Consider the following 26,151-nt stretch of genomic DNA (forward strand, 5'->3'; position numbering starts at 1 on the left):
AGTGAATCAGTATGTTTTGAACAAAACCAGTTAAGTAAATGATTCAATGAAATCAATCATTAAGATGCTCGATTGTTGCCACCTACTGGTGTAATGATATAACTTGCAAAGAATCATTTTAACGCTCAAGAACAGTAAAATGAAACAAAAACACTGAAAAGTCCCAGTGGACTTTTATTTGGACTGTATACCAAATTTGACACTATGTGAGGATTCAACTGTTGTATGGAGCTGCTAAATTATGTCAAGACTATTTAAATTCTCAATTGTGTAAATTTTTGAATTATTCACAAGTGTCATTAAACAAAACTGAATATTATGTGGCATTTAACAGTTTTTTTTTTTTAACTTGAATATTGAACATTTGAAATTTAACAAAATGTATTTTTTTGAATTGAGTTTTATAGACATGTATTTTCAAACAGCTGATTTTTTTTGTTCTGAATTCTTAGACTGCAAATATCCCATTTTAAAAAATACAGTTTCAAGTTTTCAAGATGAAGAAGAAATTCAGAAAATCAAGTTCAATATTCTAAAATTCAAAATGCAGAAATTCAGATCGCACAGAAAGTACTCAAAGGTCATCCACATGGAAGACTAGATGATCTTCGAAAAGTCAAACGAAGCATTTTGGTCAATTACTACGACGTCCGGGAGGGGACTTGTTTGGTATTTTGTCATGGCCACTACATATTAACTCGTGGGTAACATGGTAATATGTCGTGGCCTTGAGATCATTTTGTGGAAATCCTTGGTGCGACTTATGTTGAGGGAACGAAAGTGCTTAAGTGGGTCGGTATGGACTGCACTTCTATATTTTACTTTTTATCATACCGGCACTTTTTCATGCGTATATAGGCTTAATTTGTAATTTTAATATGCATTTTGATATACATATTTAATATACATGTTTTACTTTTTCACATTCTTACAGTGTGTTGAAAAGAGCTCCACGAACTTCATTCATAAAAAATCATATGACAACAACTTTTCCATAACAATATAACAGAACAGAGATAAAAGGTAGTACCAAAAATATTTTTATATAATAAATCTAGAAAATATAGTTTTGTATTATGAAACACTCTTCCAAAAAATTTAGTGGTACAGCTTGAGGTACTTGTTAGTTAGTCAGTATTTGAACTGAACCACTCAAATGACATTTCCATAAAATGCCAAGCTGCATAACATCTCCATGCTGCATCTGCTACAATGTAAATGTACGTAATATTTAATAATGTTTGTAACATCCAGTTACAAACATTATTAGCTCTGCACTTGTAAAATCATACAGTGTAATGTCCAGTGTAAGAACATCAGGCAGCAGCTTCATGGTTTGAGATAACAATAGAGATCTTAAATGTTCACAATTGTGTAGTAAAAAGAATTATGTGCCCCACAAAAGATTTTCATATTGCATGATTACACACACATTCACATTCATCTCAAAAGACTCAGCTGATGCCTTGAAAGATTTTAAGAGCTGTAAGTGCCAGCAAGAGGACTGAAACGGTAAAACAGAAGGAAGAAGATGCTTGTGGCCCACTAGAGGCACCTTGGGGTGGCTTGTTTGCTGCTGCACTTGTAGTTGAACTTGCACTTGTAGTTGAACTTGTGGAGTTTGTGGCTTTTGCAGGGAAGGAACCCACAACAGATGTCAGGAATGAGCTAAAGCTGGAGGTTTTAGTGAAGACCTGGACATCTTGAGCGCGAGCAGAGCGGGATGCTAGAGTGCTGTTGCTGGAGCTTGTGTTAGAGCTGCTGCTGCTGCTTGAAATGCTAGTTTGTATGCTGCTCTGTAATGTCAAAACAGCAGCATGGATCCATGACTGACCCAGCTACACATCAGCGGACCACCCTGATCACCCTGAGAGAGAATGAGAGAACTCTTTACTGAATGTTACACATTTGTTTTACTTTTTATATTTACTTTTATTCAGCTAGGATGCATTAAAGATTTTTGTTACAAAAGTTTGAATCCTTTTTTTTTTCACATAATTGCTGTTGTTTTGAACTTTCTATTTATTAAAGAATCCTTCAAAAAGTATTGTGGTTTCCACAAAAATATTTCAACATTGACATATCTCAATTTTCAACATTAAAAATAATAAGAAATGTTTCTTGAGCAGCAAATATGCATATTAGATGTTAGAATGATAGCTGAAGGATCACGTGACACTGAAGACTGAAGAAATGATGCTGAAAATTCAGCTTTACATCACAGGAATAAATTACAATTTAAGTTATTATTAAAATATTCCACAATATGAATGTTTTGCTGTATTTTGATTTTAAAAAGAGTGAGCATAAGAGACTACTTTCAAAACATGAAAAAATCTTAAAACCCCCCAAATCTAAACAGTAGTATACATTACTTAAGAACAATAAAGTTCCATTTGTTGAAATTAGTTAATTCAGTAGGTATCATGAACAATTTTAGTTTCAGCATTTATTAATTCATATTTGTTCATAATGCATCAACTAATGTTAATACAAACTCAGATGTATTAGTATATGTAGAAATTAGTGGTGGGCCGTTATCGGCGTTAATGTGCTGCGTTAACGTGAGACTCTTATCGGGCGATAAAAAAAAATATCGCCGTTAATCTATTCTCAAAGTTGGGTTGGGAGCTGGGTCTATACTACGCGAGCTATGATGACTTTCATCGTGATAGTTTAGGATGCGGATGTATACCTAGACGAATTGCAATGTAGGGGGCGAGAACGATTCTTCGAACCTGTGTGTATGCCTACTGTGAAATTACTTCCCAAAAAAAAACTCACGCCTGTTTCACACATAACTTACTCCGTCTGCAGTGCGTATGCAGTCCGTGTGTGTGTGGTGCAGAAGCAGCACGGACTCATTGTGCTTTCACACAGGACGCGTTTGCAGTCCGCTACTGATCCGCGGCTGTTTAGTCCACAAACACAACATTTGTTCATTCTATATTTCAAACCATGTAAAAAAAAAAAAAAAAAAGTGTGACTTCTATCACAGAACAGTAACAGTCTTTCATAATCATAGACATTAGTTTAAACTTAATAAATATAAACAACATATTATTCATGCATTTGACTTCTACGTTTGTATAATAAGCTGCTCAAGCAAGCGGCAAAATATTTAAACACAACAATTAGCCTACTTTTCTTGTTGGGATATCGCAAATATTTAAAATTAAAGCACCACTGACAGAAACAGTCGACTCTCGTGCCTTTTGCATTTAAATCTTTATTACAAGCAATCGCAAGGTTCTTAATGAACTTTGTTTTTCTGCTTCCATAAAAGTGCATAGGCCTATATCATGTTGCCTCGTTTATCTAAAGGTGCTCTTTTTCTTGTTTTAAACCTAGCCAAAAACCCATGTGTTGCGTGTGAAACACAGTAGGCTTTAATTAGTATACATTTATTGTGTAATTAATGCATTTCCGTGTCAATCCATGTTAATTTTTCCGCGAACAATGTGCTGTCATTTTAATTAAGCGCATGCAGCACAGCAAAAATAGACTCGGTACGTAAGATTGCTGCACTGCTGCAGACGCACCGCTCCTGGAATGCACTGACGGACCGCAACTGCTTGAACGCTGGAATCCGTTAACGTGGGTGCGTAATAAAAAAAAAAAAAAGCAACGCATACGCACTGCAGACGGAGTATGTGTGAAAACAGGCGTAAGGTTGTTTGCAACTTGTGCAATGCGTAATTAGTTTACTGTAGGAGTTCTTTCAGTCTCAAGTACCACCTAAACGCAAAGCATCCCTTAGCTAATGCTGAAGATGCCGGGCCAAGCAATGTAGCTCAGGGGAAGAGTCGTCGTCAAACTACTATGTTTGAGTGCAGCACAGCTCTATCAGTACTAACAAGTACATCTTATTGAACATATCTGAATGCCTTCGGCAGAATTCAAATGAGCCATTTTAATCTAGATTAATCTAGATTAATTCCAAGATTACAGTGAGATTAATCTAGATTAAAAACATTTATCTATGCCCACCACTAGTAGAAATTAACATTAACATAGCTTGATAAATTCTCTCTAAGTATTGCTCAAATTAGTTCATGTTACCTAATGCATTAACTAATAATAATGAATGAAACCTTACTGTAAATATATTTTCTTCCCAGAAGCCTCAGTTTACTGGTATTTAACCATTCCTTTTATTATCCGTAAGTACTTTTATACAAAAAGAATACAAAATGTTGTTCTGTTTTTAAACAGAATTAACTTACCTCCTGTAAGTTCAAGGAACTTGTACAAATACTGTTGTTTAAGGATGAGTTTCCACAACTCACAACAGAGGTCTGGAATTCCTGAAGAGTCTGACTTACTATAAAAGGAAGAAAACTCATTCAAATTAATGACAATGAAAATTATAAAAAATAATTTTAGCAGTTAGCATAGTGTTTCAAAGCATTCACACCTCCTGCTCCTGAGCCCCATCCTGCCGCCCAGCACTGAGTGTTAGCGCTGAAGGTATTGTCTCCCATGTCCACACATATAGGCTGAATGAAATTTGTGAGCTTTGGTGCGACAGCCAACTGCAAGACTGCAACATTTTCACCTGTACCACTGCTGAGTGTGATATTCACCACTTGTGTAGAGACCTCAGTGGAGTCGGAGCCATTCTGATTAAGACGGCCCAGGATCACAGTCCAGTGAGAGGCATTGGTGGATCTAAAAGAAAAAGGAACTCTGTTGAATCAGATCATTTTGATTTCTCATCAGATGTTTTTGTTTTTGGTGTTTAAGTGGTATTACCTGGTAAAGCAGCTGGCAGAGCTCATGACAAACCGTTCAGCAATCAGCGTTCCTCCACAAACGTGACTGCCGTTAAACTGCAGGCTGGCCATCCATGGCCAAACACCCGGAGATACGAGAGAGCTGTTTCCTCCAACACGGGTGTTCAGTTTGGCACTTCCACACACTACAGCTACAGTAACACAGAAAAAGAGAAAGTGAATGAATGGCAGAGTTTATCAGTGGAACATTCACATGATTTGTTTTCATTCTTTCATACACTGGAAAAATTATTTTGAAACAATTTTCAGTCAGAAATACAATGCTAGTAAATTTCACAACTAATTACAAGTAAACAGCAAATAACATTAAATTGAACGTAAAATTTTGAAGCAGAAAGAAAGTTTTTTATTTTTTATTAGAGTTGATAGCTGAACATAGTTAATAGCTTAAAGAGCTAATAAATAAATAAATAAATAAAAATGACTGCATTTGGTATGCTTAGGCTTCACGCTCCATTAGCATAGAAAGCAGTCTAATTCACTGGGAGTTATGTCGCAGACGAGAAAGCAGGCTTTCTGGCCATTGTTCAAATAAGTAAGACTTTCAAGTTCTGTTTCTGCTTTTACTGTAACTCATTAATGATGAGCTGACAAATAATGAACTTGAGAACAAGAAGGACTCCATCTGGAAATGACTAGGAATATCGAATACAGTTTTCGGGTCCAAGCCTCCACTACATTTAAAGTGTTAACCTGTTTTTTAACCTGTTTATCGTTCCACTGTACCGCCGCAGTATGCTGCATAGTTTGGAGTTGCTAACTTATTTGCTAAGTTGGAATGCTAAGGTTAAGATAAGCTTTTAAAACTCATGGTGTATACTACAGTCTTTTCACATTTAAATCAGTGTGTTACTTGCAGTTTCTTTGTGATTAACTGTGAAATTTACTAGCAATGTGAAAATTGCTTCTACACCATATTTTTTACATGCTTTTCAGTAGTACTGCAGCACACAGTGAGTGTATATTAGAACTGTTTGTAGTTAGCTTTTGAGATCTTATAGAGAAAGCACCATTTACCTTTGAAATCAAGTATACATTTAAATGCACAAAAGTCCAAGGACATGTAACTAAATGGACAATGTGTATGAATGGTTTATTGGGAATCTTATTTGACTTGAAAGAATCTTACGTGCGATGGTTGTAGTTGTTGTAGTTGTAGCTGTAGTGGTGGCAGTGGTTGTCGTAATGGCAGGCACATCAGGACAGCTTATTGCCAGGTCACCGTCGATACCATTGGAGGTGAACGTAACAAAGCCTGGCTGGTTGGTGGTGATCTGCTCATTGATCCAGTTCTGGTATTTAGACACTCGGGCATACACACCAGGCAAGTTAGCTGAAGCACAACCATCGCCGAAGCTCACAACTCCAGACTGGACCCAGACTGAGCCCTGTTTGCTGACCAAAGGACCGCCAGAATCACCCTGTAGGATGAAGAAAAATTTAGTGACATGCTTTGTATTCTATTCTGCACATTTCAGTTGTAGTTCACAGGTGTAATTTGTAATATGAAGGAATAATGGGAAAATAACATTCAGTTATTTAATTTTGCAAACAAAATATTGCCTTTATATCACACTGCTTCTCACACTAGGGATGGGTATTTTATGAAAACATAAAGATATACAGCTGCCTTTATATTTTGAGAAGGGGATCCTTCATATTTGGGATCCCATGTCATTAAAAAGTTAGAAAACCCCTGATCTATACAACAGTCTCACCTCAGTCTTCATTACGGTACAAATTTCAGGAACATTTTCTATACATTTTCTAACATTATCTAGTCACTGACTGTGCAGGCAAGAGCTCAGATATTTGAGTTTTGCAATGAACCAGACAGTGTTTTGAAAGTGACTCACTAAGTTGAATTCAAAGTTTAAGAAACACCCATTCATTATTATTGATATTTTCACACTGAGGAATATTTGCAACCCATCAAAGCTATGAAATAACCAAAATGGATGTATAGGAGATGTTACCTGACAGGAGTCTTTCCCTCCTTCTAGTGGTCCGGCACATATCATGTTGTCTGTGATCGCCGAGACTCCATTAAGACACTTACACTGCCTGTTTCCAACAACAGGCACTTCCACTTCCTGTAGAACTTGAGGTGAGGGCAGGGAAACTGTGAAAGACATTAAATGATCAAATGTGCATCAGCCCTGCAATAATACAGTATGTTGTGTATAATCAAGGTTAGTAAAATTAAAACCTTACCGTTTGTCCGAATTTTTCCCCATCCGGTGACCCAGCTTACAGTGCTGCTGAAGAATGTACTGTTTGCTGAAGCCAGACAGACTGGTCTGATATAGTTAGTAAATGAAACCGGTGAAGACAGATGCAGAAGGGCGATGTCGTTGTCATTAGTGCTGCTAATGTAGCCTGGATGTTTTATGATTTGAGAGACACTCATGGACACTTCGTTTGCATTTGTTCCTTCCTGTGTCTGTCGGCCCAGGTACACAGTTAGGCCACTGAGTGAAGTACTAGAATACGGTGGGAGAACAAGTGTTAGGCATTCACCACATCCACTGAATGATAGGTATTTTTTTTAAAAAATATAATTGCAAGGGTTGCTCTGTGATAGTTACTCTTTAAAGCAGTGAGCTGCAGTCAGAACCCATTCATTGTTGATGAGTGATCCACCACAAAAATGTCCATCGCCCCTGTGAAGGCTGGCCTGCCATGGCCAAGCACCAGCTGATGCATTCTGTCCTCCAACTATCCTTGTGTTGAGAGGTGTTCTGCCACACTCTGACAATGACAATAGAAAATTAAACACATTTTAGACAAACATTTGGTCACAGCAACATTTTGAATAGGATTTGGCTATTTAAATTATGTGGTGAAAAACTAGTTGCCATTCAGTTTTCGGGTCCAAGCCTGCACTCCATTTAAATTGAGAATACAATTCCAACAGCTGTTTATGAGCACTATTCATGAACAACTTTAATGTTAGTGTTCCACTGTACCGCCCGCGGTACACTGCATATTTTTGAGAGTTAACTTTGTGACATACAACAACAGTTTGGAGTTGCTATCTTAGTTGCTAAGTTGGAATGCTAAGGGTTAAAATAAGCTTTGAAAAACTCATGGTGTATGCTACAGTCTTTTCACATTTAAATCCGTGTTTTACTTGCAGTTTCTTTGTGATTAATTCTGAAATTTACTAGCAAGGTGAAAATTGCTTCTACACCAAATTTTAGGTTGACCAAACGTGCCATTTTCCCAGGACATGTCCTAGCCAGGATTTCTATATTGCCTAAAATATCCAAGTTTTGGCTTTGGTTTCCTGTTTTCATACTTAATGAAGGTAATGATCGTTTGACCAATAACACGCAGACATTGTACATAATCGACCAATCGTGGTGCGTGAGAAGGTGGGATCTACAGAGAGTGGTCAAAGCGATGCAAATACGTGTACATATTAGTGTTCGACTTGAAGCAGCACTGAGCATACCGATCGGTGTATGACATCAAAATACCGTGAGAGCGATTCAAAAGCACAAGAAGCCGTCTGCTCTCTAGAGCTCTCACACTACTTTGTCATACAACAATTGGTCTGCGCAGTGCAAACAAACCCAAAACATGGATATTTTAGACAATATAGAAATCCTGGCCAAGACATGTCCTGGGAAAATGGCACATTTGGTCACCCTACCATATTTTTACATGCTTTTCAGTAGTACTGCAGCACACAGTGAGTGTATATTAGAACTGTTTGTAGTTAGCTTTTGAGTTCTTATAGAATGTATGGACCCGGAAATGCTGGTGTGTCACGTCAGACTTAACAAGTTCCTAAAATAAAACACCAAACTACTTTTTTGGTTGATAAATTAATATCTCAGTAAAATGCTTCACAATTTAGAGAGGAAGTCTATTAAGGGCTTTGAAAGATTTACTGAGTGAGTGAGCCTGATACAAATATTTGTTTAGCAAAGTGAAAGCACCATTTATCTTTGAAATCAAGAATACATTTAAATACACAAAAGTCCAACGACATGTAACTTAATGGACAATGTGTATGAATGGTTTATTGGGAATCTTATTTGACTTGAAAGAATCTTACGTGCGATGGTTTGTAGTTGTTGTAGTTGTAGCTGTAGTGGCGGCAGTGGTTGTCGTAATGGCAGGCACATCAGGACAGCTTATTGCCAGGTCACCGTCGGTACCATTGGAGGTAAACGTAACAAAGCCTGGCTGGTTGGTGGTGATCTGCTCATTGATCCAGTTCTGGTATTTAGACACTCGGGCATACACACCGGGCAAGTTAGCTGAAGCACAACCATCGCCGAAGCTCACAACTCCAGACTGGACCCAGACTGAGCCCTGTTTGCTGACCAAAGGACCGCCAGAATCACCCTGTAGGATGAAGAACAATTTAGTGACATGCTATGTATTCTATTCTGCACATTTCAGTTGTAGTTCACAGGTGTAATTTGTAATTATGAAGGAATAATGGGAAAATAACATTCAGTTATTTAATTTTGCAAACAACATATTGCCTTTATATCACACTGCTTCTCACACTAGGGATGGGTATTTTATAAAAACATAAAGATATACAGCTGCCTTTATATTTTGAGGAGGGGGTCCTTCATGTCATTAAAAAGTTAGAAAACCCCTGATCTATACAACAGTCTCATCTCTCCTTCATTACGGTACAAATTTCAGGAACATTTTCTATACTAGGACAAATGCATTTAATGCATAAAAAAGATCCTTTAATATAATAATTTTACTAATGTATACAATATAATATACTGAGTCACTGACTGTGCAGGCAAGATCTCAGATATTTGAGTTTTGCAATGAACCAGACAGTGTTTTTGAAAGTGACTCACTAAGTTGAATTCAAAGTTTAAGAAACACCCATTCATTATTATTGATATTTTTCACACTGAGGAATATTTGCAACCCATCAAAGCTATGAAATAACCAAAATGGATGTATAGGAGATGTTACCTGACAGGAGTCTTTCCCTCCTTCTAGTGGTCCGGCACATATCATATTGTCTGTGATCGTCGAGACTCCATTAAGACACTTACACTGCCTGTTTCCAACAACAGGAACTTCCACTTCCTGTAGAACTTGAGGTGAGGGCAGGGAAACTGTGAAAGACATTAAATGATCAAATGTGCATCAGCACTGCAATAATACAGTATGTTGTGTATGATCAAGGTTAGTAAAATTAAAACCTTACCGCTTGTCCGAATTTTTCCCCATCCGGTGACCCAGCTTACAGTGCTGCTGAAGAATGTACTGTTTGCTGAAGCCAGACAGACTGGTCTGATATAGTTAGTAAATGACACCGGTGAAGACAGATGCAGAAGGGCGATGTCGTTGTCATTTTTGTTGTTAATGTAGCCTGGATGTTTTATGATTTGAGAGACACTCATGGACACTTCGTTTGCATTTGTTCCTTCCTGTGTCTGTCGGCCCAGGTACACAGTTAGGCCACTGAGTGAAGTACTAGAATACGGTGGGAGAACAAGTTTTAGGCATTCACTACATCCACTGAATGACAGGTATTTTTTTTAAAAAATATAATTGCAAGGGTTGCTCTGTGATAGTTACTCTTTAAAGCAGTGAGCTGCAGTCAGAACCCATTCATTGTTGATGAGTGATCCACCACAAAAATGTCCATCGCCCCTGTGAAGGCTGGCCTGCCATGGCCAAGCACCAGCTGATGCATTCTGTCCTCCAACTATCCTTGTGTTGAGAGGTGTTCTGCCACACTCTGACAATGACAATAGAAAATTAAACACATTTTAGACAAACAATTGGTCACAGCAACATTTTGAATAGGATTTGGCTATTTAAATTATGTGGTGAAAAACTAGTTACCATTCAGTTGTGCATCATACCCTAGAAAACAAGAAACAAGTTCAGTTAACTTCAGGGGGAAAACAAACAAACAAACAAAAAACACTGCACTACAGAACAGTTCTTTTAAATTGTAATAATATTTCATAATATTGCTGTATTTACTGTTATTTCAATTACTCCCAACTTTTGACTTATATAGTTTATAAAAATTCTTTATCCTTAAAAGAGCTTACCTCTCACTAGAAGAGTGATGGAAAAAGCTACACTGAGTATGTTGATCATCTTCATCACTGTCGTCGCAGCACAGCTCTGACATCTGCTCTTAAATATCCCTGTAAACCTGTTTACTACACACCCACACACTCTCTCATCACATTTAAACAAGGTACACCTCCGTCACTCTCAGACTGTAAACTCTTTCATTGTTCATGTGTCTGAAACTTGTTAAACATGTTAAAATAAGGTTAACATTCAAATGTTAAACATTAAAATGTTTGTTTATTGGTAATGGTTTTTAAAACCTTGAGCAGACTGACTAAGGGTGCTCGAGGTGCTTTTAGTGTTTCGGTCACATTTTTAAACATTTAACTATAAGGTGGAATTTTTGGTTGAATTTGTGCAACATCATTCATATCGAAACAAACACTTTTTAGGACAAAAAAAGCACAAAGGTCCATCCCTAGACACTTTCCTAAATCTAACCATACAAATATCACCAATTAGTCTCCAATTCATCAAAATAATTGCCATGAGAATGTGTTGCATTTCCCTGAAAACCTGTAATGTTGTTCTTTTTATATTATAGCCTATTTAACTGTATACTGTAAAACTGTAGAGTTGAGTTAGCTTAAAGTAGAACTTCAGTGACCTACAAATGTCAGGCATTAAAGATCAATTGTCTGTTACAGAAAAAATTCATCAACCCTCATTCTTCCGTGAAGGAAACTTCTTTTGATTGTATGTATTGTATTGTGTATCTAATTACAATAGAATTTTTCCCAACAACAGGATGAGTCATGAACAGCAGACGTCACCTGCTCATAGCCGAAGGAAACAAGTTACATGCCTCTGGTAAAACTAAATAGCCACAAGCTAACATTGCTGTAATATAATAAACATAACCTAAAATAATTTAAGCCCTTATTTATTTATTTTTCATTTTGCATTGTTTGTTTCACATTTTTATTTCAAACTAAATTAAAAACACAGTAAAGCGTTGTTTGCCTAATGATTCAAGAAAAGAATTACAATAGTGTCAGGGTTCGCACCGAAATCTAAAAAAGTATTATTATAATGACATATTTTCAATTGTCATGATTAAGTCAATTCAGATGATTAATGCTCACTATGCACAACTTACTGCTGTATAATAATCAAGTTCAACATTTCAATGCTATTATATTGCACTGGCAGGTTTATTCCAGATGTATAAAAACAGTATGAAATGTTTATTAAACAGGGCCGGCCCACATAAGCGAACTAAGCGGCTGCTTGGGGCACCTTTGCCACCAGGTGGGACCCCAATCGTGTTTTTTTTTTTTTTTTTTTTTTTTAACAGTTAAATAACTTAAACAAGTGATATAAATGCATGAATGAATAAGAATGAATAAATGAATAATTCAAGACAAGAAAATTCTGATTTGCCGACAACTGCTGCTGTGTCTGCTAGCGTTTGAGTCATGCGCAATTGCGCATAGACACCTTGCGTGCATTGACAATTCGCACCGGCGCGCAAGTGCGTGTCACTGTAATAAATGATAAGCCATGTCACAAAAAAGTATGTATCCCTCTGGTGCCGAAAAGAGAAAGAAGGAAAGAACAGAGTAGGAGAAAAAAGAGCAAGATAAAAGTATGTTTGCATGATTATTTACAGTATGTTTTGTGCAGCAGCAGCACAAATTGTGCTCACGTCACTTGAGGTAGCAGCTAGTCATGACTCATGATCTTATATAAGCCATCACCAGAGCTAACGTTAAACCCCCGCCATCAACAGTGAAATGTCTCGCATTAATAATATACATTTATCTAGGTGTATTTCACGTATTGATTATAGATATCAGTTTAAGTTGGAGAAAACAGCCGAAGGGAAACTTAACCGTCTAAGTGAAAGGGATGCCAGCTAGCATTGCTGTATGTGTTCAAGTGAACGTTTTAATTGATTAAAACATACTTGAGATCATCAATGGCCCAGGAAAGACTAAGTGGACTTGCAGTTATTAGTATTAATAACAAAGTTGGCCAAGCAATACCATACAATGATGCCATCAGTGACTTTGCCTCCAGAAAAGCTAGGAAGGAACGATTTTGAGGTCATTGTTGTACAACTGTCATTGTTGAACCCTTGCTGTTCTTATGTTTGCTTTCATTATTTAAGTATCTATTTTTTTGTAACATTCTATTTTGGATTATATTAATGTTTGTCTATTTTGGTTTTATTTAAAAGATTGCACATTTAATGCACATTTGCATTTGCACATTTGCAAAATATTTATTTCATGTTTTGTGACAGTTTGTATTCAGAAGTTTAAGAGTAAAGTATTTTAAGTATCAATTTTTTTATTATTTTGTATTAATACATAACCTTACTGTATTCATTTATAATGTAACATTATAGCGTGACATTTGTGTCAATAATCTTCAAGCACAGGTGACTCTGTGTGGTGGGAGGGGGCCCCCAAATCAAATTCTGCTTAGGGCCCCCAAGAGGCTCGGGCAGGCACTGTTTTTAAATTACAATACTTTGTACATAATACTTAATTAGACAAATTATGCCAATGAAGGACGTTTAAATCATGTGTACACCAAGATCAAATAACAGATTCCGTAAATATCAAGTCAAACTGGATCTTTCTAATCTCAAACTACATGATTTACTATATGTTTGTTTTTAAATGATTTCAATTGCTTGTTTGCAATGCAATTATGGAATGTAGTGCTTTTCAGAGCTGCTCTTGAGCCTTTTTACAGTAGGTGCCACATTGAGTTATTGACTAAAGAATGAACAAGTGTGTTAGATCAGGAAGACATTCAAAATGTTTACTGTTGGAGAACTGAGAAACACTTGTGTATCTTAATTCCAGCCATGAAATAAAAAACAACAGGTAACCGGTTTGTGTTCTTTTCCCCACAAAACTAAATAACCAAAAAAAAAAAAAAAAGAAAGAAAAAAATTATATATATATATATATATATATATATATATATATATATATATATATATATATATAGTACATTATACAGTATAACTCTCTCTCTCTGTGTCTCTTTGAATCTGGGGCCAGTTGCATAGCTGCTACGTTAAGACTGTGTCTTAAGAACTAGTCTGACCAGCTAGCAGTTAGACAAGGGGAAGTCAGTCCTTTTGGACCCAAATTGGACCAATTTACCTTTTTATGTAACTGACTTACAAAAATGTAGCTTAAGACCAGGTTCAGGAAACACATCCTCAAGCCAGGACTTAAACTCAGGTCATCCAAAGCGTTTTCCCACAACGCTATGACTCAGAACTTCTGTACCGATATTTAAATCATGCTAAGAACACTGCTCCCATCTGTATCATCTAGTCCTAAACCAGGAAGCTTTAGTCATTAAAAATAGTTTTAGAAACCTTCTGTGTACAGTCCATTGTTTTTCTCCTTAAAATTTTTTAACAAATTTAGCAAATTAAATTTGAATTTTCACATTTTCATAAAATGATGTTTTGAGCTGCTGTGGATAGCCTTTCCTAGCTATGGATATTTTAGTGTTAAACACAATTAAGCATGATGCAGTACTGAAGCATACTGCAGTTTATTTGAAAAGTATAAATTAAACAGGTACAAAAAAGGAACTAAAACAGACGTGATATGAACCACTGTCAAAGACAAAATAATCAGTTTCAACATGTACAAACACAAGGGCTAAACAGCACACTGAAACTAATGGCAAAACAAGACACATGAGTGAAAAGAGACATGACAAGAACAAGACACACAAAAACTTCAAAATGAAAACCATACTATTTTCTTCTAACTAATAAATGAACTAAGAAGAATATTTTTGGTCTCTCATTTGGAACAGCTTTCTGCTTTCACTGCTTTCTAACAAAATAAAGTAGTCCTGTTATTTTGACAGTTATTTTTTTATAGCATTTGTTTCCTGGTATTTGGGCTTTCAAGTCATTTTATTACAAAGATGCTGCTTGTTGTGTACTCAGAAAAAAATAACAATAAAAAGAACTTGCTCTGTGTAAGTTCAAGGTTTGTTCAGTGTTAATGTTAATAATGTTGTTGTGCTAAAATCTAAAAAAAAAAAAAAAAAAAAAAAAAAAAAAAAAAACACCTGTCTAACAGAGGTTATTTTTCTCAGCAGCAAAATCTAACAAACAGATGATTTAAGCAAACACTTCCATTTGCTTCAAAACTGCAATAACAAATTCATTTTTATTTCCTTAAGGTTTCCTTGAAAGAAGGACATGCTTGAAGGATTAGTGGTACATAGTGGCCGGTTTCAATGTAGCTGAGATCCCACTTATAGTTGGAATCATGTTTGTACAGTCTGACAAGAAACAATCGTAAAGGACTATTATACAGCGTGCACCTGCGTGGCTTGAGACAACAGCAATATGATCCTAACAAATAAATGAATTAACTTTAACATGAAAGCAAAAAAATAATAATAGGCAGCTTAAAGTTAAATAAAGGTCATCTCTTAACATGCAATTAAATCAAGCACAAAAGAAAAAGATAAATTTATTGGTACTGTAGGATAAAAAAAAAAATAACTATATATAAAAAAAAAAATAATTATTTTTTTGTTGATTATAGCGACCCCTTAATCGCCTACGTCACTGTGACGTCACCGCTCTAGCTGGAGGCAAAACATAAGGAAGAACTCATAGCAGGCGCGCTAAAAGTTTGAGGTTTTGACTTTAAAATGTCGTCTTGTTGTGTTTTTGGCTGCCAGAATAGAAGGAACAGCACTTTTGGTTCAAAACTAAAGTTTCACCGGATCCCGGCCGACATTCCTTCACAGGAATCAAGAGGACAATTGTGGTTGAATGCAATACGGCGTACAGACTAGACAGAGACGATCATAAATTCAAGATTCAAGATTCAAGATTTTTTATTTGTCACATACACAATTATATAGAGCATATATAACCAGCAGTGAAATGTGAGTCAGGTCCGCTCCATGGACAGTGCAATTATTAAAGAATACAACACAGATGAAAATATACATAAATATAGCTATGAAAGAATTAAATAAAAGTAAACAATAAAAATATAAGAATAAAATATAAAATATATAAAGAGATGTATACTGTAGAATTAAATATATAGTGGAAAATAATGTGCATGAAAGTAAACTGTAGTCTTAAATAATAAGATACACAGGAATGTACAAGAGGCAAATGTGCAAACAGGTTGACACTTACAGTATGTCAATGTGAGGTAGTGAATGATGAATGTCTTACTGATAAAGTGAATATTAAGTGGAGACATGAAGATGTTAAGAGGCTGGTTTTGAGTTTAGGAGCCTGATGGCCTGGGGGAAGAAACTCCTCCTAAGTCTCTCAGTTTTTGACATCAGGCTACAGAAACGCTTACCAGATGGCAGCAAAGTGAAAAGATGGTTACTGGGGTGAATGGAGTCCTTGATTATTTTTAACAGCTCTGCTTTTGCAGCGTTTGAGGTAGAGTCCTGCAGAGAGGGGATAGCAGACCCTGAGATGCGCTCAGCTAAGCGCACAACTCTCTGCAGGGCTTTGCAGTCATGACTGGAGCTGTTCCCATACCACACTGATATACACTGAGTCAATACGCTTTCTATGGCCCCTGAATAGAAAGTTTTCAGGATTGCAGGTGAAACCCTGAATTTTCTCAGCTGTCTCAGATGGTACAGTCTTTGCCTGGCTTTATTAACCTGAGTTTGAATGTGTGTAGTCCAAGTCAGGTCCTCGGAGATGTTTACACCGAGGTACTTGAAGCTGCTCACCCTCTCCACAGGGGTCCCGCTGATCATTAGAGGAGTATAGGGCTGCTGCTGTCTCTTCATTAACTCAACAATCAGCTCTTTAGTTTTGCTCACATTCAGAGAGAGACAATTGTCCTGGCACCATGATGTTAATTTCTCTACCTCATCCAAGTATGCGGTCTCATTATTGTTGGAAATGAGGCCCAGAACCACAGTATCATCAGCAAATTTAATAATAGATGTGGAGCTGTGGGAAGACACGCAGTCATGTGTGTAGAGAGAGTAGAGCAGGGGACTCGGGACACAGCCCTGTGGGGCTCCTATGTCCAGGGTGATGGAGTTAGAGGTGAACTGGCCTACTTTCACCACTTGAGGTCTGCCGGTGAGGAAATCAAGAATCCAGTTGCATAGTGAAGAATTCAGGCCGAGGTCCATGAGTTTAGAAGCTAGCGTGATGGGGACTATAGTATTGAAAGCTGAGCTATAGTCGATAAATAGCAGCCTTACATAGTTCCTGTTATTGCTGTCAATGTGTGTGAGAGAAGAGTGCAGGATGTGAGAGATGGCATCATCAGTGGATCTGTTGGGGCGATAAGCAAACTGAAGAGGGTCCAAAGTATCCGGGATGGAGGAGCTGATGAAGTTTTTAACCAGTCCCTCGAAGACCTTCATGACCATTGATGTGAGGGCAACTGGACGATAGTCATTCAGGCAAGAGGGGTTATTGTTCTTAGGCACAGGGATGATGACAGATTTTTTGAAGGAGGTGGGAACCACCGATGTAGCAAGAGACTCATTAAAAATGGATGAAAACAAACCAGCGAGCTGATCAGCACAGGACCACAGAATACGGCCAGAAATCCCATCAGGTCCGGCTGCTTTCCTGACATTCACTCGCTTTAGAGCCCTCCGAACCTCGTCCTCAGACACGGTGATTACATGATTATCGCTGCTCTGACTGCTGTTTCCTGACGCGCTGATCGGCAGACTCGCGCTGCTCAGATTGCTTTCAAAGCGGCCGTAGAAAGTGTTTAGCTCGTCAGCCAGCGACGGATCTGCTCTCACCTCTGCAGAGGATTTATTTCCAAAGGCACAGATGGTTCTTAGTCCTTGCCACATGCGTCGGGAGTCATTGAGCTGGAAATGTGACTCTATTCGTTCCCTGTATCGGAGTTTGGCGGCTCTTACTGCGCGTCGGAGAGCATAGCACGATGCTTTGTACTCACTCATGTTTCCCGACAAAAGACCGGCGTTGTAAGCAGCAAACACCTAATATGAAGTGTTTGCAGTGCACACTTCATATTAGGTAAAATAATCTATGCATGTACTGGTGTGTTGGTTTTATCTAGTACAAATCAGCAAGTTTATGTTTTATAGGTGAAAAGTCGCCAACCTTCAGCGCACTAGCTAGCTTAAATGTTAAACAAACATACAGCGATAGATGTGTGTGCCATCCTTTGAATGGTCTCTTAAAATAATCCACATTGCTAATCATAGTTAGCCCAGCAATAGGTTACATTAGACAATAAGCCTTGACAAAATTCCCCAAACCACCCGAAAGTAATGCATATGTTGTCTAGGAAATATCCAAAACCTGGTTAAAATGTTTCCAATGAGAACAATACAAGAACTACACCAGGCTTAGCTAAAAATAAATTAATTAATTAATTAGGCTACTGTAATGTTATACACTCGTCATTATATTTTGGTCAGATAACCAGTTTGGTCAGTGAACTGAGTGATCAACTGAATTAATTGATAAATGTATGCTAACTCCCACTTTTTTTTTTATTATTTTTTTTGTCACGGCCCCGCAGAGTCAGTGACTGTACATATTCGGACAGTTCCGAACCTTCTTCTGCATCCATGTTTAATAAATCCCTCCTAAAACGTGCTAGTTTACGCTTGTCAACATTGTGTCCGCGCCTCTTTTTGCCTCCAGCTAAGCACCGCCCACCCGGAGACGTTGCAATGTTTACAAACTTTTAAGGGGTCTATAAGGTTTTATTCTTCTTCTTCTACTAGTGTTTAATGGCGGTTTGGCAGACCAACATAAATGGTGCATTTCCGCCACCTACTGATCTGGAGTGTGGAGTGTACTTGGCTTTGGAAGAAAAAAAAAAAAAAAAAAAAAAAAAAAAAAAAAAAAAAAAAAAAAAAAAAAAAATAAAATAATAAATAATAATAAAAATAATTAAAAAAAAATTAAATTCTATTTACTATTCCTGTTTTATTTAGATATTTAAATAATAATTCATGAATTCTTGATTGTCTTATTCCATTTCCTAGTAATACTTTTATTGAAATTGATAAGGTTTTATTATTACGGTATCGGGCTTTTATTTTGATAACCAAAGAAACCGGAAGTATGGTGACAAAAATGAACCTGGCGAACGGCGAAAAGGACGATAGGAAAGTCTGAAAAGGTTCACGGTTAAAAACAGTTAAAACTACAAGGTTTAGCTTCGGTCAATTGGGGAACAAGGTTTGTAGAGTTAATGAGAAATATATTTGAGCTACTTGAAATGTTTATCGTAAAATGTATAACTGGTAATGCTATCGGATTGAAACTAATGTAATGAGCTGTTTAACGTTCGAAATGTGGCGGTAATGCGTGGATTTGTTTTTACTCAGCTCTTACGTTGGTTGATGACAAAGACGGCAATAAAAGTCACTTAACCATCAGTTCTGGCCTTCGCAATATTGACTGGAAGCTACATGTTTCTTGTGAATTTTACATTTTAAAATTTTAAATGTTTTGTGTATGTGCTATAGGTTCTTTTGACTTTTTTTTGTTGTTGTTGTTGCACAAATACTTACATTTTCATAATTAAAGGTGACCATTTCAGTCGAGAGCACTTAGAAGGGGAAAGTTCACTCAAAAATAAAACTTCTTTCTTAATTTATTTATCATGCCATTTCAATCACAGTCTATTGAGCAGATGTCTTTGTGCTCGAAGTCCACACAACGCAATTCAATCAGTGTTTCAACAGTCTACAGCCACGGCCACCACTGTATAAACTCTGGTCACCCCTAGGATGATTCGCAGTGGGTACTATTAATATTAAATTAAATGCATAATGTAAATTCACAATAGTTTAAGAAGTGCAAAAAAAAAAAAAAAAAAAAAAAAAAACGCAGCACTCGCTGCAGCCACCAAAAAAGACTGCAGATTGGCGCCACCAAAGTAGCTGCCCTTCCCCGTCCCGTCGTTGACTGCACAGGGCAAAAAGCAGCACTGATTCGATCACTTGAGAGCACCTGCCCGTTTTTGAGAGGTAGGCTATGTATGCCACACAATAATTACTTATAGTAAAGACATGGTGGATGTATGTTCTCGGTTAACTTTTCTGCCAATCTAAAAGTTTTTACAGTGTTGAATTAGGGCTGGGCAATAAAACGATAACGAAGATAATCGCGCTGTTCACTCTGCTCAGAATTCAAATGGCAGCGTCAGCATAAATGTGATACTGATTTTATACAACAATAAACATGAAGTTAATATTAAGAGACTTGTGTTTTAGACAACATATTCCCTGCTCTATTTCTAAAAACCAAAATCATTCCAAACACAGCCACTGTTTTGCATCTCTGAGCAACAAGTGATAGTGTTTCGTTCCTGAATGAATCAACCGTTTAAATGATTCGGTTCAATTGCAATGACTCACTTATGAACGCTGCCACCTACTGGCGGTTTTAATTTCACATTTAAGGTAACTTTTCATTTTAAAAATAATTTCAAACATTAGTTTTCAATGTTTTATGTTTAAAATATCAAAACATTATTTATTCATTTGTAACTGCAGGTTAAAGTATTCCGTGTCAAAAACATCTAAATGACACTTCAGATGCACCTTCTGTGTTTTCACTGCATTGCAAAGATCAATTTTGTTGATACTGATTGCATTTGCTTGGTAACAGTCCAAATGCAAGAATTTGACCTAAAACATGATGCACACTTTTAGAAAAAATTTGTCCATATATTTGCTGATCTATAATTATAAGACCTATATTATTTAAAGAGTAATTAATTGCTAATTAAGTCATATTATTACATTAACCAGAAACAAAAGTTAATATGTATAACACACATTAAGTGGAACTTTTAATTATTTTATTTTTTTATTTCTTTATTTTGGTGTGCCACCCCAGGATTAATTGTGGCCTCATCTGGCCACCCCTATTAAAATTTCCTGGGGGCACCACTGTCAACAACAGATTTTGATTTGAAGTCCTTATTGCTCTGACACTGATATCGACTGTGGCACGATTTGCATTCCACCCTCTTCTCTTTTTTGTTGATACTGAAGCCACTATAGCTCACATTTGGCTGAACTTTCAGCCTCTATCAGTTTGTAAATCAAACAGGTTGTGCTGTTTATCATGACACCATTTCCCCCTGCTGGTAGATGTTGTAGCTACACCATCTGGTGTACACATCTTTTACTGTAAAAGTGTGATTACTGCCATGGTTCCCTGGAGAAAAGACAGCAGATTTTGATTTAACCAATCACTGAGGGTGCTTCTTAAATTAGTAAGGGTGCTCTCTCTCTCTCTCTCTCGCTATATAAATATATTTGTGCCGTCCAATGCTATGGCATTTTGTTAGCAACGTGTAGAGTATTCTCATTTAAAACATACAAAGTAATAAAATGTACAAACTACACTTTTAATACATGTTCTGTCTGTCTGTTACAACAACGGTCTGATTAATCTGCAACACATTTAAATATTGCCCATATTTACATTTAATATTATCAACACTCTTTAGCAGGGGTATCAAACTCAATTCCTGGAGGGCCGGATCCCTGCAGAGTTTAGATTCAACCCTAATTAAACACACCTGATCCAACTAATCAAGTCCTTCAGGCTTTTTAAAAACTACATGATATGTGTTTTGTAGCAGGTTTGGAACAAAACTCTGCAGGGCTTTGGCCCTCCAGGAACTGAGATTAACACCCCTGCTCTATAGCCTGTTTTTTTTTTATTGTATTTGTATTGTACACACGCCCTGAATTCTGTTGTATTTTTTTATATTTAATTATTATCACGTGATATGTTTTTTTTTCCGTATAGGCACGAGGCCACACACTGAGTACAGGTGATCACAGCCATAGTGATATTCAGAGGAAAAGGAGGATTGTTGGTGTGATTTTGCTCAGTAGTTCAACAAACAAGAAGTTAATAAAATGATTTTGCATATTAGACACAATACTGCCAGATCCTCTTTTGCTAATTGCTTTTTCTTTTTTCTTTTTTTTTTTGAGCATTGATTGCCAAGTTATGTCAACATAAGAACAAGAAAATATTGTATGGAAATGTCTGTATTATCCTGCGTTTACAAATTTCATAAATTAATCTACACTATGATTCTATATAAAATGACACTGCATATGTTATCATAATGCCAAAATTATAAAGCTGATCTCATTTCTGGTTATAGCTTAATATTAATTACTGTTGTCAATCATACTCTATCTCTCAGGTAAGAGGTACTTTTGTTTTCCTTATTTTATAAACACTCTGCACTGTTATTATATACCACATTATGATGGTGATATATTATTATGTAAATATTTCTTTTCAGAACTCCTCTCACTACGGCACCCCTTCTGGTGACTCAGGTCATCGTGTCATTGTTGAATGTGCTTCCTGCTGCTGCCAGACAGACCGGTTTGATATATTTATTACAACTGCTTACCGAAATTAGTTGCAGAGTGATTGACATTCACAAGAAAACAAAAATGTCTTAAATGTCCCTGGACAAAGTGAGACTAGATCATTTAATAGCCATACCTCTTAAGGAAATGTGGGTATCAAGACTAAAAGATGAAAGCTTTTACATTAGGCTAAGAGAGTGACCGCATATTATATATAGTCATTTATATTATAATGTCTTACTGTGAAATTGGCCATTTGTCTATCCTTATATACCCAAAGCCCTACTTCTAATCTTTACAAAAACACTTTCTCCATTATTCTGATTTTAGTAAATGAACAGTTTACATCTTGGTGCTCTACCATCAACAAAATCATCATAAACATAATAAAACATAATAAAATTAAAAGACATTATATAGTTATTACACATTTTAAACAACTGGTTAGACAAATCTGTCACTTTACTAATGATATGGTTAACTATAACATTATTTGACTGGATTTTGAACAAAGAACAAGGGAGAAGCATAGATTGTCATACATTCAGTATTAGATACTTCCTTTTATTTGGCCTTATTCACATTAACTGATATGATCTGTTATACACACTATGACAAAAATGCCATCCAACAGAAACTCCTTGTTACATAACTATATTATTTTATATGAAATTTCATCATCTGATAATCAACAAAAAACACAATGCACCTGTGTCTTAGGAACTTTAGATAAGAGTGATTACACTGGTAACTGATTACATGTAATCTGGATTGTGTATTCAGATTCCAAGAATTAGGCACCTCAACTACATTTTACCTAAAATATTTACTTGAAGCCCCTGAGATTTTTAATTAATATTTTAATGATTTATCAACACATTTGCATGTTCACGATGTTGGTTAATAGTCACATTGATATGCAGGTAAAACATTTTTTTTAAATATTTTTACTGTTGAAGTGTTTTATTTTTATTTGTTTTTATTTTAAAATTATGTATTCATATTAATTAGACATTTTTATGACTTATTTAAGTATTAGCCTTCCATCAACTCACGTCCCCCCTTTAGTTCTTTCAGGAAGCCCAGTTTGGGAAACCCTATAGCATAATGTAGGCTTATGTTTAATGCACTTCATGATGTTGATAACAAAGAACAAAATATATTTTCTTTTTTTTTTTAATCCAATGGTGCAGCATAATCCCATTCAAATCTATGTGATAAATGAGTTAGTTCAAAAGTAATCTCAAAATGATAAATTATCAAGTAATTTGCATATAAACACACGCACACACACACACATAAACACACAGTAGATAGATAGATAGATAGATAGATAGATAGATAGATAGATAGATAGATAGATAGATAGATAGATAGATAGATAGATAGATAGATAGATAGATAGATAGATAGATAGATAGATAGATAGAAGTGGAAGTTTGGTGGGTTGAATGTCTTGACACTAGTCATTGAATGTTTGAGAATTTTGAATTACTTTTCTTTTGTAACAAATAGTTGAGTTAATCCAACCATAACAGAGCAGAACCTGTTTGAGCTGATAAAAGAAGGCCAGAAACCACTGAGGAGAATGTCACAAACCACAAAGTGTAAAGACAACAAACCACCCACTATTCTATTTTTATACATGTTAATCTTCATATTTTGTAGCTGTTCTGCTAAGTTCCTCCAGACTTAGCTACTGAACTGACCTACCCCATTGATTCACAAGTTCATTTGAAGTAACTTACATTTTAGAGTCAAAAATCCTGTTTATTCTATTTTTGTTCCTTAAATGAAAATAGTTCCAAATGCATCTTCGAGCAATGAGTGAATCAGTATGTTTTGAACAAACCAGTTAAGTAAATGATTCAATGAATCAATCATTAAGATGCTCAATTGTTGCCACCTACTGGTGTAATGATATAACTTGCAAAGAATCATTTTAACGCTCAAGAACAGTAAAATGAAACAAAAACACTGAAAAGTCCCAGTGGACTTTTATTTGGACTGTATACCAAATTTGACACTATGTGAGGATTCAACTGTTGTATGGAGCTTAAATTATGTCAAGACTATTTAAATTTCAGTTGTGTAAATTTGAATTATTCACAAGTGTCATTAAACAAAACTGAATATTATGTGGCATTTAACAGTTTTTTTTAACTTGAATATTGAACATTTGAAATTTAACAAAATGTATTTTTTTGAATTGAGTTTTATAGACTTGTATTTTCAATCAGCTGATTTTTTTGTTCTGAATTCTTAGACTGCAAATATCCAGATTTTAAAAATACAGTTTCAAGTTTTCAAGATGAAGAAGAAATTCAGAAAATCAAGTTCAATATTCTAAAATTCAAAATGCAGAAATTCAGATCGCACAGAAAGTACTCAAAGGTCATCCACATGGAAGACTAGATGATCTCCGAAAAGTCAAACGAAGCATTTTGGTCAATTACTACAACGTCCGGGAGGGGACTTGTTAGGTACACTTAGTTTTGTCATGGCCACTACATATTAACTCGTGGGTAACATGGTAATATGTCGTGGCCTTGAGATCATTTTGTGGAAATCCTTATGTCTTGGTGCGACTTATGTTGAGGGAACGAAAGTGCTTAAGTGGGTCGGTATGGACTGCACTTCTATATTTTACTTTTTATCATACCGGCACTTTTTCATGCGTATATAGGCTTAATTTTTAATTTTAATATGCATTTTGATATACATATTTAATATACATGTTTACTTTTCACATTCTTACAGTGTGTTGAAAGAGCTTCATGAACTTCATTCATAAAAAATCATATGACAACAACTTTTCCATAACAATATAACAGAACAGAGATAAAAGGTAGTACCAAAAATATTTTTATATAATAATCTAGAAAATATAGTTTTGTATTATGAAACACTCTTCCAAAAATTTAGTGGTACAGCTTGAGGTACTTGTTAGTTAGTCAGTATTTGAACTGAACCACTCAAATGACATTTCCATAAAATGCCAAGCTGCATAACATCTCCATGCTGCATCTGCTACAATGTAAATGTACGTAATATTTAATAATGTCTATAACATCCAGTTACAAACATTATTAGCTCTGCACTTGTAAAATCATACAGTGTAATTGTCCAGTGTAAGAACATCAGGCAGCAGCTTCATGGTTTGAGATAACAATAGAGATCTTAAATGTTCACAATTGTGTAGTAAAAATGAATTATGTGCCCCACAAAAGATTTTCATATTGTATGATTACACACACATTCACATTCATCTCAAAAGACTCAGCTGATGCCTTGAAAGATTTTAAGAGCTGTAAGTGCCAGCAAGAGGACTGAAACGGTAAAACAGAAGGAAGTAAGATGCTTGTGCCCCACTAGAGGCAGCTTGGGGTGGCTTGTTTTGCTGCTGCACTTGTAGTTGAACTTGTCATACCGGCACTTTTTCATGCGTATATAGGCTTAATTTTTAATTTTAATATGCATTTTGATATACATATTTAATATACATGTTTACTTTTCACATTCTTACAGTGTGTTGAAAAGAGCTCCATGAACTTCATTCATAAAAAATCATATGACAACAACTTTTCCATAACAATATAACAGAACAGAGATAAAAGGTAGTACCAAAAATATTTTTATATAATAATCTAGAAAATATAGTTTTGTATTATGAAACACTCTTCCAAAAATTTAGTGGTACAGCTTGAGGTACTTGTTAGTTAGTCAGTATTTGAACTGAACCACTCAAATGACATTTCCATAAAATGCCAAGCTGCATAACATCTCCATGCTGCATCTGCTACAATGTAAATGTACGTAATATTTAATAATGTCTATAACATCCAGTTACAAACATTATTAGCTCTGCACTTGTAAAATCATACAGTGTAATTGTCCAGTGTAAGAACATCAG

At 35.9% G+C, this 26,151-nt stretch overlaps 1 protein-coding gene across 1 annotated transcript in view; it reads right to left on the reverse strand.

Annotated features, from left to right (window-relative positions):
- Positions 1 to 1,394: 1,394 nt before the first annotated feature.
- LOC109099174 (transmembrane protease serine 9-like) overlaps positions 1,395 to 26,151 on the reverse strand; it is a 32,502-nt gene continuing 7,745 nt past the window's right edge. The window contains 12 exon segments of the mRNA XM_042721569.1: positions 1,395 to 1,867; positions 4,227 to 4,324; positions 4,418 to 4,671; positions 4,756 to 4,927; positions 5,926 to 6,217; positions 6,773 to 6,918; positions 7,011 to 7,279; positions 7,385 to 7,558; positions 8,869 to 9,155; positions 9,759 to 9,904; positions 9,997 to 10,265; positions 10,371 to 10,533. Coding sequence (XP_042577503.1) covers positions 1,805 to 1,867; positions 4,227 to 4,324; positions 4,418 to 4,671; positions 4,756 to 4,927; positions 5,926 to 6,217; positions 6,773 to 6,918; positions 7,011 to 7,279; positions 7,385 to 7,558; positions 8,869 to 9,155; positions 9,759 to 9,904; positions 9,997 to 10,265; positions 10,371 to 10,533 — 2,333 coding nt within the window. The 3' untranslated portion in view covers positions 1,395 to 1,804.

This window comes from Cyprinus carpio, chromosome A3 (assembly GCF_018340385.1).
Source record: "Cyprinus carpio isolate SPL01 chromosome A3, ASM1834038v1, whole genome shotgun sequence".
Classification (NCBI taxonomy): Eukaryota; Metazoa; Chordata; class Actinopteri; order Cypriniformes; family Cyprinidae; genus Cyprinus; species Cyprinus carpio.